Source organism: Lineus longissimus, chromosome 8, assembly GCF_910592395.1.
Source record: "Lineus longissimus chromosome 8, tnLinLong1.2, whole genome shotgun sequence".
Taxonomy (NCBI): Eukaryota; Metazoa; Nemertea; class Pilidiophora; order Heteronemertea; family Lineidae; genus Lineus; species Lineus longissimus.
Genome location: NC_088315.1, coordinates 14,175,325 through 14,201,676, shown reverse-complemented (window position 1 = coordinate 14,201,676; position 26,352 = coordinate 14,175,325). Strand labels below are relative to the sequence as shown.

At 43.8% G+C, this 26,352-nt stretch overlaps 4 protein-coding genes across 4 annotated transcripts; 3 read left to right on the top strand and 1 right to left on the bottom strand.

Annotated features, from left to right (window-relative positions):
• Positions 1 to 738: 738 nt before the first annotated feature.
• On the bottom strand, positions 739 to 1,719 carry LOC135492949 (putative nuclease HARBI1). Its single transcript, XM_064779695.1, has one exon. The coding sequence runs from the start codon at positions 1,717 to 1,719 to the stop codon at positions 739 to 741; it is 981 nt and encodes a 326-aa protein (XP_064635765.1).
• A 2,054-nt stretch (positions 1,720 to 3,773) lies between these two features.
• LOC135492947 (uncharacterized protein K02A2.6-like) lies at positions 3,774 to 6,059 on the top strand. The gene has a single exon (XM_064779694.1). It carries the CDS (start codon positions 3,774 to 3,776, stop codon positions 6,057 to 6,059), a length of 2,286 nt encoding a protein of 761 aa, XP_064635764.1.
• Positions 6,060 to 7,260: 1,201 nt separating this feature from the next.
• On the top strand, positions 7,261 to 8,526 carry LOC135492946 (piggyBac transposable element-derived protein 4-like). The gene has a single exon (XM_064779693.1). The coding sequence runs from the start codon at positions 7,261 to 7,263 to the stop codon at positions 8,299 to 8,301; it is 1,041 nt and encodes a 346-aa protein (XP_064635763.1). The 3' UTR covers positions 8,302 to 8,526.
• An 11,416-nt stretch (positions 8,527 to 19,942) lies between these two features.
• LOC135492945 (uncharacterized) lies at positions 19,943 to 22,694 on the top strand. The gene is made up of 2 exons (XM_064779692.1): positions 19,943 to 22,538; positions 22,684 to 22,694. The coding sequence occupies exons 1-2, from the start codon at positions 19,943 to 19,945 to the stop codon at positions 22,692 to 22,694; spliced, it is 2,607 nt and encodes an 868-aa protein (XP_064635762.1).
• Positions 22,695 to 26,352: the final 3,658 nt, after the last annotated feature.

The following is a 26,352-nucleotide window of genomic DNA, read 5'->3' as shown; positions in this document are numbered from 1 at the left end:
TGATCATACATTAAGTTGTGACAATGGATGATATCGACTAATTTGTGATATATGGACAATAGCATAATTTGTGACACCCTATTTTGTGGTGCAGGAATTAAGATGTTTTATCACTTGATGTGTTTTTGTAGTGTGTTGTTCAAATTTGTTCAGTTTTAGAGTTTGAATTCTATACAAGAAAAGGAAAAAAAAAGTTAAATTATTTGAAGTGCATTTTAAATGCGAGTTTACGTGTATTGTTAATTGTATTTTAATGTGAATATTATTTGAGTTGAATTTTTTGATGTAAATCTTTGAGTTTTGGATAGCTGTGTTTAAGTGGGGGTGTTGAGGATCTAAACCTCGCTATTCAGTTTCCGGTATTTGGTTGATTGTATGTTTACAGCGCATGTGCAATAAAGCAGGTTTCTACTTCCTGTGTTACTATTAAAAGAGAATGAAGAGTTGATTTTATTCTGTCGATTTTTATATATATTTTATCCGTCCAATCTCTCATAATATAATATCATCCTCCATCCAGCTGCTATATGATGTCATTCACAACACTATTGTCTTCCATGATTGTCTCTTTGTTGTAACGAATATGTACTTAGTTGTTCAATTATTGTATCTTTCAGTTTATTACGTGGTGAATAGATGGGAAAAGAAATCAAGCTTGTTGGTGTTGTCTTCCGGTAATTTAAGGGTGGATGAAACAAGCCACGGCATGATTATTAAAGACTAAAGATATCATTGCCGCTACACAGTATATTCCTCCAGATCAGGTTGTTGACGCCCAGGTTCAACATCATCAACCTGAGGCTCGTTTCTGTCCACTGCGATATTGTGCAGCACAGCTGTTGCTGCAATTACTTTCCAGGTATCCTCTGGATTTTTCAAACGACTTTCAAGGTGTAAGGTATGGAACCTACGTTTCCACCTGCCAATCGTTTGTTCAACCAAAACCCTAGTACGCTTATGAGCTGAATTGTAACGCCGCTCAGAAGCGGTGTGCGGATTCAGAAGTGGTGTCATCAGCCAGCTTCGGCACGGATATCCGCTATCACCAAGGATGAACCCATCAATAGCACCACTCTCCATGAGATCACAAACCTGACTTGTCCTCAATATTCTGCTATCGTGTGCACCTCCAGGCCATCTTGCCACGATGTTGATGAATTTCCCCTTGTGATCACATATGACTTGCACATTAATTGAATGATATCTTTTTCTGTTGATATAGTCGATATCGTTCTCATGTGGAGAACACATCCAAACATGAGTTCCGTCCACGCAGCCTATCACTCCTAGAAAGTGTACACGTCTCATCCTATAGAATCCATCCTTGATTTGGGCTATATTTCGTGCATCAGGGAATTTCACATAGTCACCTATCTTCTCTGCGAGAGAATCAGTCACACGATGAATAGCATGCCAAGCAGTTTGCGGAGATACTGGTAGAGGATCCCCAACAACATATTGGAAGGTGCCAGTTGCATAATATTGAAGTGCTATCAACACCTGCTGAGAAGGGAGTAGGGCGAAGTTTCTCCTTGTAGGATGTTCAATATCCGGGGCAACAATGTCCGTTATCAACATTATCCCCTCCCTCGAGAATCGACACCTCTTAACAAGTTCTGCATCACCAAAAATGTCCAAAGGGTTTCGACGATCACGGAAAACGCGTTCTCTTCGCATTGCTCTACGCAATTCAGCAAGTTCCAGGATCCGTCTCGTCATCCTTACTCTTCGAAGTCCAGAGGTGAAATGACTTTAGAATGGTGCTAAAGACTTAGAAGTACCCAAGACCTATTCTAGGAATAGTAAGCAACTAGGAACCTTGCTAAGGTTAGAACGGTTTTATGGAATAGAATTAGCATGGAACTAGAGATGGAATAAAGTTTAGCAACCAACTAAGCCTAGAATGCTTTTATGGAATTGGCCCCGGGTCTCTCTGATGACGAATGGGAGATTCTAAACAAGGTTCTTGGGACCCGTCTGTGGTGGAACTTCGTTCCATTTTCTGTATTCATATTATATATGTACCCGGGCTAGGAACCGGAACAGGAGGATGAATCACGGCGGCACAATAAACATCTTGAGTCGGTTGCTTACATCTGTTTTATGTGAGTTTGTTCAGCCAAGGACACGACATAAATTGGCGACGAGGATGAAAACAAACAATGAATGATTAGACATTCAGTAGAAACGCTCGAAAGTAATTGATTGTGTGTCGAAAGTTGTAAAATCCCCGTCGGAAATCTCGTTATGGCCCCACCAGTAACCGCGCCAACGGCCCTGAGCGGGCTGCCGTGTGTGGATGCATTTGACTGCATTGGAGAGCCGGAGGCCCTCGCACAGTGATGGGAGCGCTGGATACAAGACTTTGATTTGTTTGTGGCGGCGTCGGGGGTACAGCATGCAGCGCAGAGGCGCGCACTAATGCTCCACATAGCCGGAGAGGGTATCCGAGACATTTTCCGGACGAAAACTGCTGATGAGCAAGGAGAGGAAAACGATTTCGGTAAGTTAAAGGACTGTCTCAATGGTCATTTTAAGTTTAAAAAAAATGTGCCACTTGCGAGACAAAAATTCCTCACGGCTGATCCCAAGCCAGGGGAGAGTATCGACAATTACGTGACCCGATTGAAAGAGCTGGCTAAATCTTGTGAGTTCGGAAACGCTGATACAACGAGTGATCAGGTCCGCGATAGAGTGTTGCTGTTTATAAAGAATAAACCGCTGAAGAGTAAACTTTATCGCGAAGATAAGCTAACGTTGATGAAAGTAATTGACATTGTAAGAACGTATCACGACAAAGATGCATTGATTTTGGTGCCGAGTGACCATAAGTCTGTCAATTTTGTAAAGGCCGGTAGTAACCCGAGAGACAAAAGGGGCCAAAACAAGTCACGTGGCGATGTACGTTGTTTCCGCTGTGGTCAATTAGGCCATTTTGCAAAGGACTGTACCAGTGCTGAGACTGGTACCAGTGCTGATAAGTGGGCTAAAGATGGCGGCACCATCAAGTGTTTTAGATGTGACAGATTGGGTCACCGAGCCTCAGAGTGTCGTGCCAAATGGGAGGATTGTGTCCCCAAGTCCAAGGAGAGTGGTCGTGGTCGTAATCGTACACGTGGTGGTCGGGGTGGTAGGCAACGTGACAGGGTGCATCAGATTGAGGAGTCTGACTCCGGGTCCGAAAATAACCAGGGCCCAGTTGTTAGAAAGCATGTTAGCTGGTAACATAATGTTGACATGTTGTTTTGTGTGCATCGATGTACACGTAACGACATGTCAACATGATGTTACCAGCTAACATGCTTTCTAACAACCAGGCCCAGGATGACGAGGCAGCATACTATGCATTCAGGTCAATTGAGGATACTGGTAGTGACGTCCCAAGGAGAAATTTGTGAAGTGACGTTTTGCGCGTTAAAGTGGGGAACGTTGGCACTGATGTAGTCGTGGACTCAGGAGCAACTTGCAACTTAATGTCGGAAAATACATTCAAATTGGTAACTGCCGACATAGATGTGCATTTACGTGCTTCCAATAGCAAGGTTTTCACATATTGTGCGACGGAGCCACTGACAATCTTGGTAAAATGTGCCCTAAGATTGCAGGCGGGACGTGCTTGTTGTGTTGCTGACTTCATTGTAATTCCTTGGGACCAGCCAACACTGCTGGGTAGGCCTACATCGGAGAACCTGAATTTGCTGAAAGTAGGGTATGAAGTGAATGCCTGCGATGTTGGCAAGGAAGTGCATTCAATTTTGCATAGTTTTAGAAAGATGTATCCACAGGTTTTCACTGGCCTAGGGAAACTTAAGAATTACAAATTGAAATTGCATATAGACCAGAATGTCAAGCCTGTAGCCCAGCATCGACGGATCCCCTTCAATCGGAGGGCAAAAGTATGTGACAAGTTGGCTGAGTTGGAAGGCCTCGATGTGATTGAGCCAATATCTGGTCCTACCTCTTGGGTTAACCCCTTGGTGGTTGTCGAAAAGCCAAGTGGCGACATCAGGTTGTGTCTGGACATGAGAAGGGCCAATGAAGCCATTAAAAGAGAGAAGCACCCTGTACCTACGGTTGATGAGACGCTCCAAGAGATTTCTGGAGCAAGAGTTTTTTGTAAACTAGACTTAAACATGGCATTTCATCAGATTGAATTGGATGAAAGCTGTAGGGATATAACTACATTTGCTGGGCCCAATTCGTTGTATCGGTACAAACGCCTTAATTTTGGCATGAATATGGCGACTGAGAAATTCCAGTGTATCATCGGGCAAATTCTAAAGGGTTGTCCAGGGGCATGCAACCTGCACGATGACATCCGCGTGGTAGCTGAGGACTATGCCCAGCTATATGAGCGAGTGGAAGTGGTTATCAAGAGATTGCATGAACATGGACTCACCTTGAATTTCCCCAAGTGCAATGTGGGAGACAGTATGGTGTTCATGGGCCACAACATGACTTCAAAGGGTCTGAAGGTATCTGATGCCAAAGTGAAAGCTATTGTGGAGGCACCTAAGCCTAAAACCAAAGCAGAACTTAGGAGCTTTCTAGGCCTAGCACAGTTTTGTGCCAGATTTGTAGTGAATTTTGCTATCATCACAAGTCCTTTGTGGGACTTAACAGGGTCTCAGGTCAAATGGGAGTGGTTGCCTGTGCATGACAAAGCTTTCAGAGATGTAAAATCTAAGTTGACTTCAAGTCCAGTAATGGCTTACTTTAAGCAGGGTGCTAGGACCCGTGTAGTAACGGATGCATCACCAGTTGGTCTGGGTGCGATTTTAGAACAACAGCAGCATGATGGTAGTTTCAAGCCAGTGCATTATGCCAGTCGAAAGTTGACTCATGTGGAGTCTAGGTATTCTCAATTCGAGAGAGAGGCGCTTGGAGTCAGGTGGGCGTGCGAGAAGTTTATCTTATTTTTGTTAGGGGCCACGTTCGAAATCCGGACCGACCACAAGCCTTTGTTAAGGGTTCTCAGCCCAGGATCCAAGCCCCCCTCTGCTCGAATTGAACGATGGCTTTTATTCATGCAGCAATTTCACTACACGGTGAAATACATAAAAGGGAAAGACAATTATGCTGATGTGTTGAGTAGGCTGCCCATAGAGGACTCTGGCAACGTTGAGGTTGAAACTAAGCAGACTGAAGAATTTGCTCGTAGTGTGGTGACTGAAGCAGTGCCTGCTGCCATCACACCCAGTGTAATTGAGCAAGAATCTACAAATGATGCAACCCTACAGGCTATTGAAGAGTGTATTTTGACTAGTGATTGGTCTAATCTGAGTCAGTCACCTTACCATGCTGTAAAAGATGAGTTATGGTTGTACTGGCGTCTCGTAATGCGTGGGGACAGGATTGTCATTCCGGAGAAATTGAGAGACAAAATGATAAGGCTGGCACATGAAGGACACCAGGGCATGGTACGGACCAAAGCCCGGCTTAGAAATAAGGCTTGGTGGCCAGGGATCGATAAGGAAGTCGAGTCCTTTATCAGAGCCTGCCACCCGTGCCAATTGGTTGGAGCACGTGCCAAACCGGAACCAATAAAGTCCACCGCATTACCCGACGGACCGTGGTTTGATTTAGCAGTAGATTTGCTGGAAGTGTGCAATGGCGAGCATTTGCTCGTAACCACTGACTACTATTCCAGGTGGCCTGAGGTGGTTTTACTCAAAAAAACTGACACAGGTCATGTGACAAGGGTTATGGATGCAATGTTTCAAACGGATGGCCTCCCATTTTCTGTTAGAAGTGATAATGGACCTCCTTTTAACGCTGCAGGTTTCGATGCGTTTCTGGAGTACCTTGGAATTGAACACAAAACCAGCGTGCCATACTGGCCCCAAAGCAACGGCAACGTTGAACGGTTCAATGAAACCTTGCTAAAATGCATTAGAATTGCCAAACTTGAGAAGAAAGATTGGAAAAAGGAAGTAGAAAATTTCCTTTTCCAATATAAGAACACCCCCCATGTTGCTACTGGAGTATCCCCAGCCCAAGCACTGATGGGTAGAGAGTTAACCCTTAAACCGCCAGAGGCGACGATCGTTGAAACATAGGGGTAAACCGCCAGAGGCGACGATCGTCGAAATTGTACTATTGCTACTTTAGGTCCACTGTGTTAGGCCAGGAGGCAGCACATGCTTGTCCTGCGCTAGTATTCCGTGTAGATCGATACACTAGGCGTTGTTTACAAGTGTTTCTTGTATGTTGATGTGTAGAAAGTCTCGGAGCATTTTGATCTCAAAGTTTTGGTAAATTTGAGGAAGAATGGCTGCCAGGAGTAATAGAAGGATGACAGTAGACGATGTTGTGGCTGATCTTGTGGCCCAGTCTGACTCTGAAAATGAGTATTTGGACGATGATTTGAGTGGCAGTGATGATTCTATGCCCGGTGTACATAATGTACAGGATGCTACAGGGGGTCCCAATGATGCTGCATCCTCTGATGATGATGATGGGGCTTATGTCCCCCCACCAGTTGATGATGTTACTAGTGAAAGGGAAAGTTCTAGTGACCCAAACAGTGCCTTATCTGATTCTGATGATGCTATGCAACAGGCAGCTGCCCCCCAAAGAGGGAGAGGTAGAGGCAGAGGCAGGGGCAGAGCCAGAGGCAGGGGCAGAGCCAGAGGTAGGGGGCGTGGTCGAGGCCAAGGCAATGCTCCGCCACCTCAACCAGGGGCTAATGCAGTCAGAAATGACCCAAGGATCCGTGATCTACAGTGGCGTGACCATGATGGAATAGTCCCGCTATGGTGCCCTCAGTATACCAGAGAACATGGAGCTACTGGACAGTTGCAGGGAAAGACTCCTTATGATTTTTTCTCTCTGTTCTTTCCGGAAGAGGCCATTGATCTGATTGTTACAGAGACAAATCGATATGCACTGCATTTTTTTGATACTCCAGTTGATTTTCCTACTTGCTCCCGCTTCCATGATTGGGAAGATGTAACTGCTGCAGATGTGAAGATCTTTTTAGCAATACAAATAGGGATGGGGCTCTGCTCAAAACCAAATCTGGAAGATTACTGGAGTGATTTCTGGCTGACTTGTACGAGTGGGTTCACTGAATACATGACACGCAACAGATACGAACTTATATCTTGTTTCCTGCACTTCAGTGACAACTCGTTGCAGCCAGACAGAGATACTCCAGGGTATGATCCATTGTATAAGCTTCGCCCACTGCTTGATATTACTGGTCCAACATATCAGCAGCACTACATTCCAGAACGAGAATTGTCAATTGATGAAAGTATGGTGAAATTCAAAGGACGACTATCTTTCAAGCAGTATATGCCCAACAAACCCATAAAGTGGGGAGTGAAAGTGTGGGCTTTGTGTGAAAGCACCAGTGGTTACTGCTTGGGTTGGTATCCCTACACAGGTAAACAAAACGTGACAGGACTAGGACTTGGGTACGATGTTATCGACGCCCTCACACAGAACTTTCATGCATATGGACATCATTTGTTTTATGACAATTTTTATTCCTCACCTTTTCTCAGTTTGCAAATGATGGATCATGATATTGCAACATGTGGTACCATCAGATCTGACCGCATTGGATATCCAAGAAACTTTACTGACATTCCCCTGGCTCGTGGTGCAGCCCCTCTGTTCAAGAAGTCAGGGAACCTCATGGCATGCACTTGGCAGGATAATAAGCGTGTGAATGTGTTGTCAACAATCCATGGCATTGGAGTGAATGTCAATCAGGTCAGGGACAGGAAAGATGCTACAGGCTTCAGACAAGTACATAAACCAGTTTGCATTTCTGAGTACAATAAGTATATGGGGGGCGTTGACCTGATGGATCAGCTGCTTCAGTACTATGAGTTCCCTCATTGGAGCCACAAGTGGTATACACCCATCTACCACCGTATTCGTGAAGTTGCAGTTGTAAATGGCTTCATTCTTTACAAGAAAGTCAATCCTCAGGGCAAGATGACACATTTGAAGTTCAGACAAGGGGTTATTGATGGATTGGTACAAGGTTTGGCTTCAACCCGCAAGCGCCGTGGCCGTCAAAGTCTTGCAGCTGACAGGGATCTCCGCCTAACGGAGAGACATTTTGGCTGGACCCCTACCAAGAACTACAAGCCAGACTGCTCTGTCTGTTGTGATAGAAAGATAAAGAGGGTGCAAACTTCAGATGGTTGCAAAAACTGCAACAAGCCTATGTGTTGGCCAGAATGCTTTGAGGTCTATCACACGGTGCAGGACTATCGACGCGTTGGTAGGACCATTTCTCAAAGGAAATATGACGCCCGGGATGCTGCAAGGAACCAGCAGTAACAATGGGAATAGCTTATTCTGTTAGTTAGTAACTGGAAAACAGAATAAGCATACAATAAACTGACAATAACAAGGTGTTGTGTAAAAAGAACTGAACTTTATTCGATAACGAGTGGATATTACCATTGTATTTACGTTTTGGACCACAAGGGGTTAATTTGGAATCCTTTTCAAGAAAACCAAGTTTGCAGATTGAAAGTTTAGGTTAGAACAAACAACTTTTATATACATTGTTTGTTGATACTACTAACATAACTAACTCTAATTTGCAGTTGAATTATACATACGTAATCTATTGTTTTACCTATTGTTAATTCGGCAATGGAAATTACCTATAATATGTTAATTCGGCGGTTTAAGGGTTAAGGGATAAATTGCCAAAGCTCCAGTTGCAACATGGTAGACCAACAGAAGCCGAGTGGCAGGTCAAGCTGAGGGAGAGGGACGCTAGGTCCAAACTAGTTTCCAAAACCTATGCTGATGAGAAGAGGGGTGCTCTGAGTTCTAGCATTAAGGAGGGTCAAAAGGTGTTATTGCAGAAGCCATTTAGAGAAAACAAGTTGGAACCTTTCTTTGAACCAGAGCCGTATGAAGTTGTGAACAAAGATGGTGGTGGTTTAACTTTGCAAAATTCCAAAGCAACAAGGTTCAGGTCTACTGGGCATGTAAAGCGATTTGTGGAGGGCAAAATTACAAGTCCCACTGATAGCACAGATGGGGACGGTGTTATCAAGTCTAGACAGATTGACAGTGATTCCAGTGGTGTTAGCACAGAACCCCATCAGGGTTGTGACCACACTGAGTCCAATGTTGGTACTGGCAGTGAGGTTGCACTGAGAAGGTCATCCAGACATCGGGAAAGACCAAAACATTTGGATGATTATGTATCAGTTTGCCTTTCAAATAGACCAATTTGAATCTTCAACACAAGTTGATGCTGACCATGCACACTGGTTGTGACATGTTCTTGTCCTAATTTGTGAGAATGTAAAATATAAACATTCTGAAGTTTATCTTGCTTGAAACTTGTTAACATGTTTAGAAATACACCACTGTAACAGTGTGTAACTCTGTATAACTCTAACTAATCATTGAGTGAAGTTTGGTAAAATTTGCAGGTTTTATTTGTGAACTAAAATGTAAACATTTTGTCTAATCAGGGGAGATGTGGTGGAACTTCGTTCCCTTTTCTGTATTCATATTATATATGTACCCGGGCTAGGAACCGGAACAGGAGGATGAATCACGGCGGCACAATAAACATCTCGAGTCGGTTTCTTACATCTGTTTTATGTGAGTTTGTTCAGCCAAGGACACGACACCGTCCCATTCATAACCCTCGCAATATTGTCGATATGATGATCGGCGGCAGCAACACAACCAACAACCAGCAGGCTGTTACTGATGAAGACGATGACGATTTTGACCTTGACCCGCGCTGAGACGTGAGATCGAGTATTTTACTATTCATAGGTGGCGTATGTTTTGGATGTGTCATGTTTTTTTGTCTTCGGCTGTTGCAAACCTACATAATTTGACATTTGTTGCGGCTAGTTTTACTGCCACCATGTGCGTCACATGCGGCGCTGAGCTTGTTGGAATTGTTGTGCACCTATTTTGCTGTTATATCATCCATTCCAAGTACATTCATATTAATGTATAGATATGTCTTTGTATCAGAGATGTGACCAAGCTAAGTTTGTCTCTGGTTGTGACAATTTTAAGACAGTTCCTGGCCAAGGCTGGCATATTTTAGTTTAGATTTCTAATGCCAGGTGGCAGCACCTGCCGATTGTGTCTTTGTCCACAAGTCTGCAATGTTTTGTGCAATTTTATACACTTTCAATATTGTCTTTCAATTGTAAGGAACATAGGAACCGTCGTCCAGAGTCAAATATTGGTTATCCCAACACAGTTGTGACACCTTTCTTAACTGCTACATTGTGTGTGGGTGGAAACAGTAACTTTTAAAGAAAAATTTAATGCAATTGTTTATCATATACAGTACCCCCCTCACAGACTGATTCAGAAAATCTGCTTTCTAAGATGGCAGACAAATTCTCTAGGAAGGGCAGTTTTACCTTACTTTCAAAGAAGTCCCAGGGGTCTGGAGCATTGCCGTGGCTATCAAGATGATTTTGAGTCTCATGGTGCAACATTGTGACACCAAGTGTGTTCTCTCAGTAGTTTTCCTATTTTCAATAATTGTCAAGGTAGTGGCAAGTGCATCCCCTACAGCAGTAAAGTCCAAGTCATTCAAATGAAAGATTTTGCGAACCTATTAACAGAAGGAACATCACAAGTGACGCATGCGCAGCGAAACCATTGCTCGATCATTCGGTGTTAGACGCTTGGCCAGAACGGATCGGTAAGTCAAGGAGCTCTGTCAATTCACCAATTTCTTGATTTGAAAGCCGAGAATGGTTGCCGAATATGGCTGCCGAATATTGCAAAAGAAAAGACCGGGGGGCAAAGCCGAGTATGGCGAAAGAAAAGCCCAGGGGGCAAAGCCGAGTATGGCGAAAGAAAAGCCCGGGGGGCAAAGCCGAGTATGACGAAAGAACAGCCCTGGGGGCAAAGACGAGTATGGCAAAAGGAAAGCCCGGGGGGCAAGGCCGAGTATGGCACAATAAAGTGGCAAGTATGCCAGAGAACACTATTACGAGAATAGAAATAGTCTTTTGAAGGGGAGGCCATGCTGGCCATACGTAGGCTTATGTAACCATGCAGGACGCCATCTTGGAATGTGTCGAGTCGAGGGCGGCCTTACATACAATGGCATGAACATGATGAATGGCGAACTGGAAGTAAATATGCGCCTTTGTTAAAGTGTACATATGGGGAGTACTAGTTTCGTGTAATGTGGGTTTGGCTGTGAAATAGTTTGTATAGCCTAGGAAGGTTATAAGTTATTTGAATATCGTGTGTATTGGGGTGTTTTCATCATGTTCATGGAATTGAATTTGCTCTGTAGGCCCAACATGTGCATATTAATTGGCAGTGGTCTTCACTAATGATCTTAGGCATACTAAGGGTTCGTTGGTGCATTGGTGGCTTTGTAAATTGTAACAGGTTAGGATATTGGTATTGATGGAATAACTTATATCCTTTTACAATTTCAGGCAATGGTTCTCCCAACTGTACTGAAAAGGAGGCACAGCCTGAGAGGGGTGAACCTCCTGCCTTTGGTAAAGAGGCTCAGGGATGTAGACGTAGAGCAGGTGAAGCAGTTCGCAAGACCGGATCTGGACACTGTGACCGAGGAGTCTACGGAGATGGAGATGGAGCAGTTTGTAAGTGGGCTCATAGACTCCCCACCCCAGGATATATTTGAACTGGCGGAGAAGGAACCGAACACGTCCAATTGGAGATTGCTCGTGCACCTGGCAATAGTTTATGCTAATGAGAAGGGACAGCCGAGAGGTCAGCAGTTAGTGGTAAGTTTTCTCCTGAGAATTTTTGGTAGACTCGGTTTTTTCTCGTGTCTAGTATTAGTAATGTTACTTAAAGTATCGCGGTGGGGCCAGTTGGTTATGTGTATCACATGAGTTATTTTGTTTACAGGAGCCATCAACGAGTGATGCACCCCCGGTAAAGAAAAGTAGGTCGGAAGAGGGAGCGGCGGCAACAGTTAGGCCTACTCTACCAGATAAGCTCAAGCACGATGACGTGGAGGTGATGAAGCAAAAGGTCAGGTCACTAGCAACACAGGTTGAACCTAATGAATCGTTGATGTTGCTGCTTCTGCAGGAGCTTGAAACTTTAGCGTTATTGATAGGTGTGAAAGAGGCTCCTATGTATCAATTAGTGTCGTGCCAGGCCCGTTACAACCAGGGGAAGATAGATCTGCCAAAATTAGTCTTAAGCGTTCTTGGTGGTGACCAGGATGTTGTGGGAAAGGCGTTGTCGAAGTCCCTTAAGTCATGTAAGCCGAAGAAGCCTGTAGTTGAAGATGATGACTCCGATTTTAGTCCAAGAAAGAGACGTGCATCACCCTTGGAAAGTGTGTACCCCCGCAGAGTGCTTTTCAACCATATCCTTATCAGCCATACAGTGGGTATGGCCGGGGTTAAAGTAGAGGGTATTCAAGGCCTTATTATAGAGGACGTGGTAGGGGTTGGGGGGAGTCCCAGTCTGGTCAGGGATGTTATTTTTGTAACTCACCCTCCCATTACATTGTTGATTGTGACAAAATGAAGCAGGCAAAGGGCAAGGAATAGGGTTAAAATAAAGGTTTGATGAATAAGTGATAAGCTTTGTTTGGTAAAACTCAAGTTATAATTGGCAGCCATGAGCATATCTGTTTTTGGACAATCCGAACCCGGGGATACTAAGTCCCTAGTGAGATTCTATCTTGCGTGGGTTGGGATTGAAGGTTCTTTCCAAAAACTGTATTCCGGATTTGCTCTGTTTCAGGGAAGGAGCATTTGTGGTTTCGATATCCCTCACTGGGAGTTCAAGTGTCCATTTGACCCGGTGACGGCAATGTCGAGTGTAAATCAGGGAGTGCACTGGACTACATTGAATTCGGGAAAGAGCCTTCAATCTCCAACCCCTGCGATACCGTTTGAGCAGGTGTTAGAGGGTAATGTGCCATTAGATGTTAAATCCTTGCCATTACGTGATCCTGATAGGTTTGTCGCGGGTGAAATCCATAACCATTATGAGGATTGGCACCGTGTTTTGAACGAAGTAGAGGATTCAGGTCTTCCATGTGATCGAATAAGGCATTGGTTAAAAGATGGGGTGGATGCCAGGGAATTCTTTAAACCCTACAAAGGTAAATTTAAGGGGAAGATGTATGATTCTGCTGTGCCACCGGAAACGTTTCTCCCAAATTCTAGTACATGCATTGGTTTTGAGTCATTTATTGTAGGAAAGCTTGAAGAAGGTATAATAAATGGTACCATAAGTTTGCTAGGCAATGTAGGGGAGTGTGCGATGCCCCGTGTTATAATGCCATTGACGGTTGAGCCAACGAAGCCACGACTCTGTCATGATGAAAGGTTCTTAAATTTATGGACTAAACACACACCCTTCAGAATGGAAACATTGAGAGACATACATAGGATTGTGGGTAAGGGAGCTAAGATGGTAGCACTTGATGAAAAATCTGGTTACAACCATGTGAAATTGTCTAATGAGTGTAGGGCCAATTTTGGCATCCAATTTGGCGGTTACGTAATGCAATACAACACCCTCCCTTTTGGATGGCGGGCATCTCCCTATGTATATCAAACGATTGGAATGGTGCCAACAGTGTGTCTACGGAAGAAAGGCATTTGTACTACACAGTATATTGATGATAGATTTGGCGTTGAGAATATTAACCAAATCACTGGCCAGATTGTGTGTGGTATTGTGGTAACTGGCTATGCTTTACTGAAGCTTCTAACAAGATTAGGCTATTTCTTTGCGCTGCATAAGAGTAACTTTGATGGCATCACATCCCTCAAACACCTAGGTTTTATTGTGGACTCTGATAGGCTCGCGTATATTTTACCGGTACATAAGAAGCAAACGTTTAAATGTTTGAGAACATCTATCCTTCAGTTACGTGAAATCGATTTGAAAACCCTCCAACGATTTCTAGGCAAGTGTATTTCGATGGCGCTAGCGGTACCAGGGGCGCAATTGTATACGAGGGAAGTGGCGAAGGCGATTTCTCTCTGTATCAATAATAGTGGGAAGGTGGAGATGTATCCGAAGCTGTTTGCCGAGATTCAACACTGGGAATTCTTGGACGAATGGGATGGGCACATGTCTTGGAGGAGTGAGTGTCATAAACAGCTAATCCTTGCTACCGATGCCTCTTCGTACAAGTATGGTGCGGTGGTCTTGTCAGGTGAACACAGTGGTAGACAATTCTCAGATTTTTGGGATAAAAATGATGACAGATCGATAAATCAAAAGGAGACCGATGCCCTTTTGCGTGTTTTGGAGTCCATGGCGCCCCAAATCAGGGATACTAGGGTTGATATACTGACTGATAGTAAGGTTCTGGTGGATGTTTTGGGGAACCAGGGGGGTAAAAGTAGCGCATTGAATGATCTCATCAAGTCAATCTTCACTGTGGTGTTTTCATTAAATGTTGAACTCAACTTGTTTCATATTCCATCATCTCGAAATCCAGCGGATGCTCCATCGCGGTCGTTGAATATGTCTGATGTAATGTTGTCAAGGAGCTCTTGGTCCAGTGTTGAGAAGCAATTTGGCTCACATACAGTAGATTTGATGGCTCTTGATAGCAATACTATGATGAGTAGGCACTTTACTCCAGCTCCTAGTCCAAAAACGTCTGGTATCAATGTGTTTGCACAGGATATCACTAAGGAAGGGAACCCTTATGTTTTTCCCCCATCTTCAATGATTTTACCGGTTCTGACTTTTCTAGTTCAGAGTAAAGTGAAGTGTTGCACTATGGTAGTACCAAAGATAGAATCGTCTTCGATATGGCAGCCAACCTTGTCAATGTATTCAAAACATTCTCTCTGCTTAGGGTCACGTGGTCAACAAGATGTTGTTATGCTTCCATCAAAGAGGGGTTTTGTCTCTGATAGAGTAGGGCTTAGCCAACAGTTAGTTGCCCATAGGTTATGGTTTGTGTAATGTTACAACAGGAATTTTTGTATTTCCAGCAGACCAAGAATCAACGAGATCCCAGGATGAACATGGATGCTATCGAATCAAGAATATCATATCTCGACAGCGTGTGGAGTAATTTGAATAAGAAAAAGCGACAAAATAGCGTTCACAATAGTTTGCAGTCGTTTCTGTCTAAATTCACCCACCAACCGTCCATATCATCATGTGATCCTGGAGAACTTCGTAGATTCTTGGTCTGGAAGGATTCTTTTGGAAAGACTAAAGTACATCACATTACTTGCCTGTATTTAGGAGATAAGTTGAGAATAGATTGTTCGTGCCCAATGCGTTTGGCTGCGGCTACAGTGAGTGGTTTAGTTCAGAAATTGGTAGATATTTTTGAGCAGGCAGGGAGGGGGCGCATATGGGATATTAAGCGGAATAGTGGGAACCCAGCATGTGCTCTCTCAATAAAGAATTATTGTAAGCAGATAGCTTTGGAGCAGGCTAAATCTCACGTGCTTCCTAAACAGGCTAAACCAGTGTTTATCGGTAAACTCCGCAGTATCTTTAACTACATTGATAATCAACTCACTAGGCCTGATTTATTTCCTAGACAGATGTTTGTTCTCATGCGGGACCAGGCCTTCCTTAAAATCCAGTTTTTTGCGGGTGATCGGGCATCCGATCTGTCCATTGTACCTGCACAGGAGGCTAAGCGTTTGGAAGACGATTCAGGCATGAGTTTTTGTCATACCATTACTAAAACAATAAGGGGTGTAAAAGGCAATGCAAACCGATTTGTGATAAAACGTTGTGATGATCTAGATATTTGCCCAATTTTTGGTTTAGAACGATATGTCAAATGGTGTTCACAGTGGGGGGTGAATCTTTCTTGCGGATACCTCTTCAGAATTGTGGATGAATCTGGGAGAGTGTTAGATAATAATGTCACTTATCAAACAATGTATCTTCGTTTTAAGGAATACTCAGTAACTCTTGGAATATATGAGGGTGAAACACCTCACAGCCTGCGCGCTGGTTGTTCAATTCTCCTGGGTATGACAGAGGCTGTTCAATCGGAAGAACAGATGATGGCACATGTTGGTTGGAGTACTGCCGAATCGGCTAGGTATTATACCCGAGTAAACGCAATGACTGATGCTGCAGTAGTTGCGGGGCGCTTGGCAGAGTCAGTGCAGAGGTCAGATCATGTTGAGGCTCTATTTACGAAGTACAGCGATTGTAATCGTAAAAATGCTTTTTTCTAAACGATATTGGTGTAATATCCTTGTTAACTCAGGTCGAATAAAAGAGTGTGTTGTTATTTCTAGTTTCGGGTTCATATATTTTCGTCAAGCATATATAGTATTGGGGAAAGTATTGGGAGTATTGGGAATGAGGAAAGTGTTGGGAAAGGGCAATGAGAGGTGCATTTTTGAATTTGGGCATGCCTGTTTTCCCCAATACTATAATATGTTGAAGGAGCAATGGAAGCAAGTAGTGTCAGTTGTGATAAGCAAAGGACATCACAGAGTAAAGTAATATGGCTATGACTTGATACTCAGAAAGGAAATCATGCATTCCCCTTGTAATGTATTCTGTAACACCCTGTAGCACCGTCTGGTGCTGCCACCTTGATATGTTTGTTAGACTAATAAAAGTACCCACAATGCACTTCGAGCAACATGGCCTCCTTTGTCTGTTTAAAAAATATCACATGGTGTCAGAAGTTGGCAAAATAAACCATGGCCCAGCTTCAATTAAAGCCCCCTGGACAGCTCTCGTTCGAGGGTGATGTAGCACAGAACTGGAAAGACTTTTTTCGTGCCTGGGAAATGTTTTCCCTTGCAGGTGAGCTGTATAAAAAGGACGAAAAAGTGCAGGTGGCCACTTTCCTACATGTGGCTGGCCTCCCAGCACAAAAAGTGTATGAGACACTCGAATTCGCCGACGCAGCAGACAAAACAAAGATAAAACCAGTAACCCAACGCTTCGGGGCCTACTGCGAGCCCAAGAAAAACACTACGGTGTCGAGGTATCTGTTCAATAGCAGACAACAGAAGGAGAGTGAAAGTTTCACAGACTATGTCACAGCTTTACGAACCCTGTTAAAAGACTGTGAATTGCCGAACGATATTGGTAAAAGAATTCCGCAGAGATCGTATCATGTGTGGCATCAGAGATGCCAAGGTCCGTGAGAGACTCTTGAGGGTTGACAAACTCACCCTAAAACAAGCCATAGACACGTGTAAGATCGCTGAACTAAACGCTGACCAAATGAAAACTCTCGGGCAGGCCAGCTCGAGTAGCACTTCATCAGTCCATGCAATGGGTAAATTCAAGACGAAATCACAACCGCCGAAAGGAAAACACCCCTGCCCATGCTGTCCATATGAACACGAATATGGAAAGTGCCCTGCGAAAGGAAAAACATGTGCTAAATGCTCAAAGCCGAATCACTTTGCGTCAAATGCAAAAGCTTCGTCTCCAGCGAACAAAGTCACTCATCCAGAAGACACCAGCGAGGACATGGCAGAAGCCGTGGAAGAAGCTCAAGGGGACGTGGAGCAGCACACCACTCCGTCAAAGCGATTGAACAGGAGGAGGACGACAGTGAACCATACGAATTCTGGGAGATAGGTGAACTATGTATAGACAGTGTAGAAAGTGAACATCGAGAAGAATGGACACAGGAGTGTCTTGTCGATGGTTTCCCTGTAACTTTCAAACTTGACCCTGGATCCCAAGTCGATATCATCCCGTCGAATATCATTGACATCATGCCAAAAGATGTCATGAAATCAGTAAAACCAAGCACCATCAGGCTGAAATCATACAGCAATCACATAATAAAGCCAATAGGGCAAATAACATTGGACTGCCGAACGAAAATAATCGGTAAAAAGGTTAATCGCTCTGTCTCATTTTAGGTTGTGAAAGGGAATGTAACCCCCATACTAGGCAAAGATACATGTGATCGACTAGGCCTGATTCGTAGAGTGCAAGAGGTAGGTACTGGTTCTCCTATGCCCAAACAAGCCAAGACTGCTGGTAAACTGACAAAATCGCAGAAAACTGCCCACAAGTCAAGCAAACGCGCCATGGCACTACTTGAGAAGAACAAGGATCTTTTCGAAGGCCTTGGGTGTCTCAAGAACCATGAATATGAGATCAATGTTGATCCAAATGTGACGCTGACCCAATTGCCGCCGCGCAATGTCCCACACAAAATTAGCGACAAAGTGAAGGATGAGTTGGATCGTATGGTTGCCATTGGCTAAAACTTCAGTACCTGAGATTACCTGACCAAGGGGTACATGTGTACTTAATTTGTGATCAATAGTCATTGCGGTTAAGAAACATGGCATAGTTACGGCCGGACGGCCAATTTAAGCCATTTGACCTCTGTGACCTTGAAAAGTAGGTCAAATTAAAAACCTGTGTGACATACACTGTATGGTGGTTAGATGTACCCATGATATCAAATTGGTGGCAATCGGGCAAGCAGTTAAGGAATAATCACATTCTTAAGGTTTTTGGATTTTGATCCTGGTGGTCAAGTGGTGAATCATATTGGAACGAACTTCGGTCCCTGAGATCACCTGACTAAGGGGTACATGTGTACCAAATTTAGGATCAATAGTCATTGCAGTTTAGAAACTTGCCATAGTTACATCCTTAGGGCCAATTTACGCCATTTGACCTCTGTGACCTTGAAAAGTAGGTCAAATCAAAAACCCGTAAGATATGTGATGTATCCTTGCTAAGAGTACCTACCATAACATTTTTATTGAAAACGGATCATTAATAAGAGACATATCACACTTTTTATGTTTTTAGTTTTGGCCCCCTGGTGGCCAAGTCATGAACCAGACCGGACCGTAATTCAGTATCAGAGTATCTCTGACCTAGGGGGTCATGTGTACAAAGTTTCAAATTCATAGCACTAGTGGTTAAGAAACGTGCCACACGATACAACGGATGACGACGACGGACGACGAACACAGGGCCATTGTATAGACTCCCCCAACGGTGAGCCAAAAAGTGCAATATCTCGCTTTTTAGAGACTTGTTGTCGATAATATTTTTAAGGTAGGTACTCCTAGCAAGGATACATCAGACATCGTATGGGTTTTTGATTTGACCTAATTTTCAAGGTCACATATGTCAAATGGTGTAAATTTGAAGTTTGAGTGTAACCGTGGCACGTTACTTAACCGCTAAAGCTATTAAGTGTCAGTCCATGATACCACCATGCAGGATCATGCAAATGGTGGCAAGGTGGGGGGTCAACAGATCTAGTTGTAATTTCTACCACAGACCTGTCCTAGGGTACTATGAAGGCTGGTGGATTGGTTTCGAAAATAACCCCACAGTTTTGGGGTACGGCTGTTAACCATTTCCTACTCATTTTCCTTTTAAAAAAACATGCATTATCCCTCAAAATAGGCTAAGTCTTTTGTCAATTTTCGTGCATCAAACAGAATTATCACTAAACACCGCCTATTGAAATTGAAAGTACATGATCTGAGCTACCTTTTCATGCCTTTTGTTTTGCCCCAGGTACATTTTAATGACAGGTACAGTACGTCCCAAAAACAATGCAATCTCAAATTTCAGTAAAAAGGCAATTTTAACTCTCCTTTAGCTCCAACACTGCAGTTTTTTAGGTGATGCCACTTCCAGGTAAGGAAGTCAGAATGCTGTTTTTTAATTTGCAAAAGAAAAAAATCCGGCCGCCCTTACGGTTTTCCGGTGAGGGGGTCGAGTGTAACGACCTCTGAAGTTAGGACGACGATAAATAATGGCCAACATAAGACACGAGTTGCGACTGACTTCGGAGGTCGTTACATGGTGTCCTAGAAGTGGGATTCGCAAATCAAGGACATGAAAAGAAAGGCAGAGTATCGGTGAATCAATAGAAGTGAGAAACTCGATTTCCCCTATTGACATTTATGCGTGCCGCCTGATTTTAGTCGAGGCAAGATCAGTGCCCGAGAACATCGTTGTACATTCGTAGTGCATTTGAACATTCACCACAGCAGAATCCAAAATGGCCGTTCAGGGAATACTTCCCCTTAAGTTCACCCCCGCCTCTCACGACATGGGAGTGCTCGCCACTTCATGGAGAGAATACAAGGACGAACTAGATCTATATTTCCTTGCTAGTGGGCAAGGAACAGCAGCACAGAAACAGAAGGTGTCCCTCTTGCTGTATCAAATGGGGAAGCAGTACATTAAAGTGTTTCAAAATGAACTGGTGTTCGAAGCAGACGCTGACAAGGACAAGTACGACAAGGTCTGCTCAGCGTTTGATAAGTACTTTGAACCAAAGAAACTGGTTAAAAGCCACATTACCAAGTTTCAAAAGCGGATGCAGGCCAGCAATGAGACAATTTCAGATTATATCACTGACCTGCGTCGCCTAGCGAAATTGTGTGAATTCGGTGACAAAGAGGACCGAATGATGTCTGTTCAGATTTCTAACGGTGTCAAAGACGAAGTATTAAGGAAGAAGCTGTGGGACGAGGATCTGACGTTGCAGCAAACGATTGAAAAGTGCCAGACATTGGAACTACGTGCTGAAAGTGCAGGGTTGTTTAAAAAGCATAACAACACTGCTGGTGATAAGGAAGTGAACGCAGCCTATCGTGGGCGTGGTGGTAGTCGATCTAGATCACGGGGTCGCGGGTACACAAACTATCCCCTTGGAGGTGCCACTGTGAGTCAACATCATGGACGTGGACGCTCAACCCCAAGAGTAGCTCAGCAACGCGGGTATGGTCGTGGACGTCGCAGCCACAGCCAAAATCAGTATCATGGGTCATGCCAAAAGTGTGGTCATCAACATGCCCCTAGACAGTGTCCAGCCTATGATCAACAGTGTAGACATTGCCACATGTATGGTCATTTCGAGAGAAAGTGCTTGAAAAAGAACGTGTGTTTCATCGATGGTGAATGTGACTATGATGAAGAACAGTCATGGTCATATGATTATGAGCCCACTGAGGAGATGGACTCCCTCCACATATACTCTATCAAGACTAGATCAACTACTAGAGACAGTGCAGGTGATACTTGGACTGTACTGCTGCATACTCCCTATGAAAATGGACGTGGTGCCATTAGAATGAAAATAGATACACAGGCTCATTGCAACACCATGTCCAAAACCTCTTTTGACAGAATGCAACAGCATGGTCACCTGCAGCTCAAGTCCACAGCATCTACCATCACTGCCTTTGGTAACACTACTGTAGTGCCTGTTGGCAAAACAACATTTGATGTCATCATGAAGGGTGAAACACACTCAATTGAGTGTGAGGTTGTACCTGGCAATGTGCCAAATCTTCTTGGTGCAAAGGATAGTGAAAGGTTAGGCCTAGTGAAGCGTGTATTCCATGTCAGAGACCAGCCATTGTTTGATGACAAATTCCTGAAGCGCATTTCAAATGTTGAGAAAGTACCAGAACCTATCTTGAAGGTACTTAGGGACTTTCCAGACAGGTTTCCTGATGAAAGGGTTGGCAAGCTACCTGGTGAGTTTCATCTGTCCATTGATCCAGAGTACAAAGATGGTCCAGTGTCATATGGTAGTAGACCTATACCAGCAGCTCTGAGAGATATGACCAAGAAACAAATAGATTTCCTAGAGAGTAATGACATTATTTCCAAGGTACCACCCGGTGTCCCAACACCCTGGTGTAGTCAACTGCATGTAGTGCATAAGAAGGATGGCAAGTCAGTACGCGTGTGTATAGATCCAAAGTTCTTGAATAAGGCTTTCCTCAGAGAGACCCATCCTATTAGAACACTTGAAAATGTACTCACTCAGGTTCAGGGTAGCAAGTACTTTTCAGTACTTGATGCTAATCAAGGTTTCTTCCAGCTACAGTTGGACTATGAGAGTCAACTGCTTACTTGCTTCTCTACCCCTTGGGGGCGCTACATGTACAAACGTCTTCCTATGGGTGTCAAGTCTGCTCCAGAGATATACAAGCGGGCTATAGAAGAAATGTTCGCTGGGATGGAAAACTTCGCCAATATCTTCGATGATATTTTGTTGCACACAGGTGACATTGAGCACCATTGTAGAGTACTGAGGAAAACACTAGAGACAGCACGTGAAAGCGACTTGACGTTCAGGTTGAGTAAGTGCATGTTCGCGCAGCCAGAGGTAGATTACACTGGTCATGTTTTGACTGATGAAGGTGTGACTGTGTCGCCAGAGAAGGTTCGAGCCATTGTTGAACTTCCTGAGCCTACTTGTAAAGAAGAAGTGCGTACATTGTTAGGAATGGCCACATACTTGTCCAAGTATATTCCTAACTTCTCTGATGTGACAAGTGACTTGAGAGAGGTTGTCAAAAAGAGACAAGATGGCAAAGGGTCTGAAGAGCCATTTCACTTTGATGAGCCACAGCGACAAGCTTTTAAGAAGCTCAAAGCGGCTTTGATACAAGCCCCGGTCATGAGTTACTACTCCAAGACTGAGCCGATAGTGGTTTCTTGCGATGCCTCGTTGGGGGGCCTCGGTGCGGTCTTGACGCAACATGACCACCCTATAGCATATGCATCTAAAACCCTGACTCAGACTGAACGAGCATATGCACAGATTGAAAAAGAGCTTCTGGCCATAGTTTTTGCTTGTAGGAAATTTCACCACCTACTGTATGGCAGAAATGACATCACAGTAGAGACAGACCATTTGCCTCTTGTCCACATCATTGAGAAACCCTTGGGACAAGTTCCCTTGAGATTACAGAAGATGTTGTTGAAATTGCAACCATACAGTTTCAAACTGATAGGAAAGTCAGGGAAAGATATTCCTGTTGCTGATTGTCTGAGCCGAGCTCCATTGAAAGATTGTCACTACAGAGGCCTAGTTGATGACATGCATGACTACCAAGTCTGTGCTATGGAGATTCCTACTGTACATGCTTTCTCTGATTCCAAACTGAAGTTGTTGAAGACAAATACTGAGAATGATGCTGAGTTGCAGAAGTTGCGAAACCAGGTTGTCAAAGGTTGGCCTGATTACAGAGCCAAGGTAGAAAATGTTCTGAAGCCATACTAGGACTATAGGGCAGAGATCACTGTGTATGATGGTATCCTTTTCAAAGGAGAGCGAGTCATTGTACCCAAGCAGATGCATAAGGACATGGTAGAGTTGATACATAGTTCGCATCAAGGGATTGTCAAATCAAAACAGCTGGCTAGAGACGTTCTGTTTTGGGTTGGAATGAACAAGCAGATTGAAGAAGCTGTAAGCAAATGTCCATTGTGCCAAGCCAGTAGAAGTCAACAGCAGAAAGAGCCTATGATGAGCACTCCTGTGCCAACTCTACCATGGCAGTCTGTTTCATCAGACTTGTTTGTACTAGATGATGATTTCTATCTTGTGACTGTAGATCACTATTCTGGGTATTTTGAAGTGGATGAACTGAAACCTGATCATAGTGCACCTGTTGTCATATCCAAACTGAAAAGAGTCTTTGCCACCCATGGCATCCCCAGGACTTTGTATTCTGATCCTGGCTCGGAGTACACTAGTCGTGATATGAAAGATTTCAGTACCCAGTGGGGGTTTGAAATCAAGGCATTCAGTGCTAAGAATCCACAGGCAAATGGCCTAGCAGAAAAGTCAGTTCAGATTGCTAAAAACATGCTGAAGAAGTGTAGGCAAGATGGCACAGATTTTCAGTTGGCTTTGTTGGACTATAGGAACACCCCTAGAGACAATGTCTTGGGTTCCCCTGTACAAAGGTGTATGGGACGAAGGACACAGACTAGATTGCCTACAAATCCGTCACTGCTGAAGCCTAAATTGTTGTCCCCAAAGCAAGTGACTGGCAGGTTGCAATAATGTAAAGCCAGAAACAAGGTACACTATGACAAGCATGTGAAACCACTTCCAAACTTGACTAGAAATAATACTGTGAGGTACAGAACTGGTAAAACCTGGACACCAGCCAAATTTGTGTCTGAGGCTGATGGTCCAAGGTCATACAAGTTGGTCACACCCTCTGGCAAGACCATAGTTAGAAACAGGAGACACATTCTGAGAACGAGAGAATCTGGAATCTATGAGCCCATGAGGCGCCATCTGTTGATGAATGAGAAAACTGAGCTTGCTACTCAGCCCAGGCCACCAGAAACTCCTGCTATTGCAGCTCCAAGGCCTGTTGCTTCTGGTCCTCCAGGTTCAGCTCCAGTCAGGTCAGTTCCTACTCCTGCTTCTAAACCTCCAGAACAGTTGAGAACAGGAAGAGTCTCAAGTGCTCCAAACCACCTGAAAGACTATGTCAAGTAAATGTGTACTTGTGTAGAGTGTCGTGCTAACTAGACTGGTTCATGTTGGTATAAGTTTTGAGTCTTCTACTCAATAGTGGTATTGGAAAACTGAGTAATCTGGAATAGTGTGGAAACTAGAGAAACTTACAAAACGTAAAATCAGTAATTTTCTAAATTTTTTTATCACATTTGGTGTGTTTTTTTTTTCCCTTCTCAATTTGTTACTTTGTTGTAGTTAAAGTGACTTATTCTTGAATCTATTTACAGACCTTTGAATCCTCTAATGGTCTTATCTTTATTCCATCTTCATGTATCATTGTTATTGTATGTCTTCTAACTTTTTCTTCTTTTTCAAAGAAAGGGAGATGTAGTGTATTGCGTATTGATACATCATTATAATAAAGTAGTTCCGGGATCAGTCGCAACTCGTGTCTTATGTTGGCCATTATTTATCGTCGTCCTAACTTCCGAGGTCGTTACATCGAGTCGCGCCCTTCTCACTGGTGCCCATTTTTTGCCCATTCCCTCAGATAACTGACGAAATACACATGCTTTCCAAATAAAATTACATTTTTAGATGTTAGTGAACCCCCCTCTCCCTTGCCCCTCCCACACACTCCCTCAAACAACCTAGAGGCCTTTATTACCCCTGTGGAGGCTTAACGGTCTAGGCGGAAACGTACACCAGCAACGACAACAACAACAGTTACAGTTACAATGCATTGTGTACATGCACGTGTACATTGTGTGATAGTCTATTGAAAATGGAACCTGAAAAATCACAGTTGAAATGTGGATTTGCTGTCATATCCAAGGATATCGAGTGTGGTACTGACGCTTCATACCCCAATGACAAGAGTGTGATCCCCTTGAAACAATGTAAGAAGGACGTGCACTCCCATTTGATGCGTTGGATGTCCTCCAGGAAAGCCAGTCAAGTCAAAAGTGAATGGGAGCTCATAGCACTTCGTGCTGGCGTGTTTGATATGAGTTCTCCAGTTCTGGACACCACAATATGCCCGAACCACCGATACAAGTTGAGTTTATCATGGAATCAGCAAAGGAGATGCCAGCACCCACTTCATCAACCCTCTAAAACAAGTCGGAAGCCCAGAAAAGATGGTGGTTCAGTTCATCGAGTGATGTCTCGGGAAATATACATCAAGTGGGGAGTTTTTGTCCCAGTTGGCTCAGGTAAGGGATCAGTCTCAAAATCACTGAAGTAGAAAAGAAGCAGTAGGCCTGTAATGATACCCACTCTGACTAAACCTAACTTTGGTGCAAAACCAACTGAGTGATAACGATTTACCACTTCACTTGTGTTCTTCCTAGAAAGTTGATTGGAGCCTTGGCTTGATGATCAGGAAGTCCCAGTTATGATTCCCTGCCAGTGCCACTGGAGGTCATGCTTCACTGCCGTACAAAATCAGCATGGCCGGTCGCATTATCAAAACAAGTCTATCATCATCATCATGTCCTCACACTATTATATATTGCACATCATATTATCATTACCCCCATAATCTGGTGCCTTTTCAGCTCTGTGTAAAGGATGTGAGGCTAAACATCGAGTATCTGTAGCAAATGTAGAACCAGAAGTAGAACCAGCACCCGTGGATACAGAGGTGAGTTGAATGAAAAAAAAGGGGAGAAGATTCGGGGCAAGCCAAAGTGAATATTGGTTAATTCTGCCTGCAGCGACTGACTTACATGTAAGAAGGTCACTGATGAGAGAGGAGGGACTAAGCTGAAAACCTTGATGCCATTTTGGCTCCCATCTCCTTGGCAATGAGGGATTCTAAGCCAAACCTGATTCTCCATCAATATCTTTTTTCAGTCCGCTGTTGCCTCTTCCTCTGTTCAACCAGCCGACGCCTTAGAAAACTCAGCAGACGGGACAGAAGGGCAATCTCTCAAGTCAGATATACATGATAGTTTCGTCAGTTTTTGAATTTTTCCATTTTTTGTGCAATTTGATGATGGAAACTTTGTGCAGAATAGGAGGTGACTATGCAGCCGAGGGCTTGGTAATATTGCCCTTAGTTACTATACTGGTCCTTTAAAAAATACTGGTCTATTATTTGTGGTGTACGTTTTCTTATCATCAACATACTCTCATCTTGAAAAATAAGACAATGTTTACGATCAGTGCGACCAATTTTTTACAGT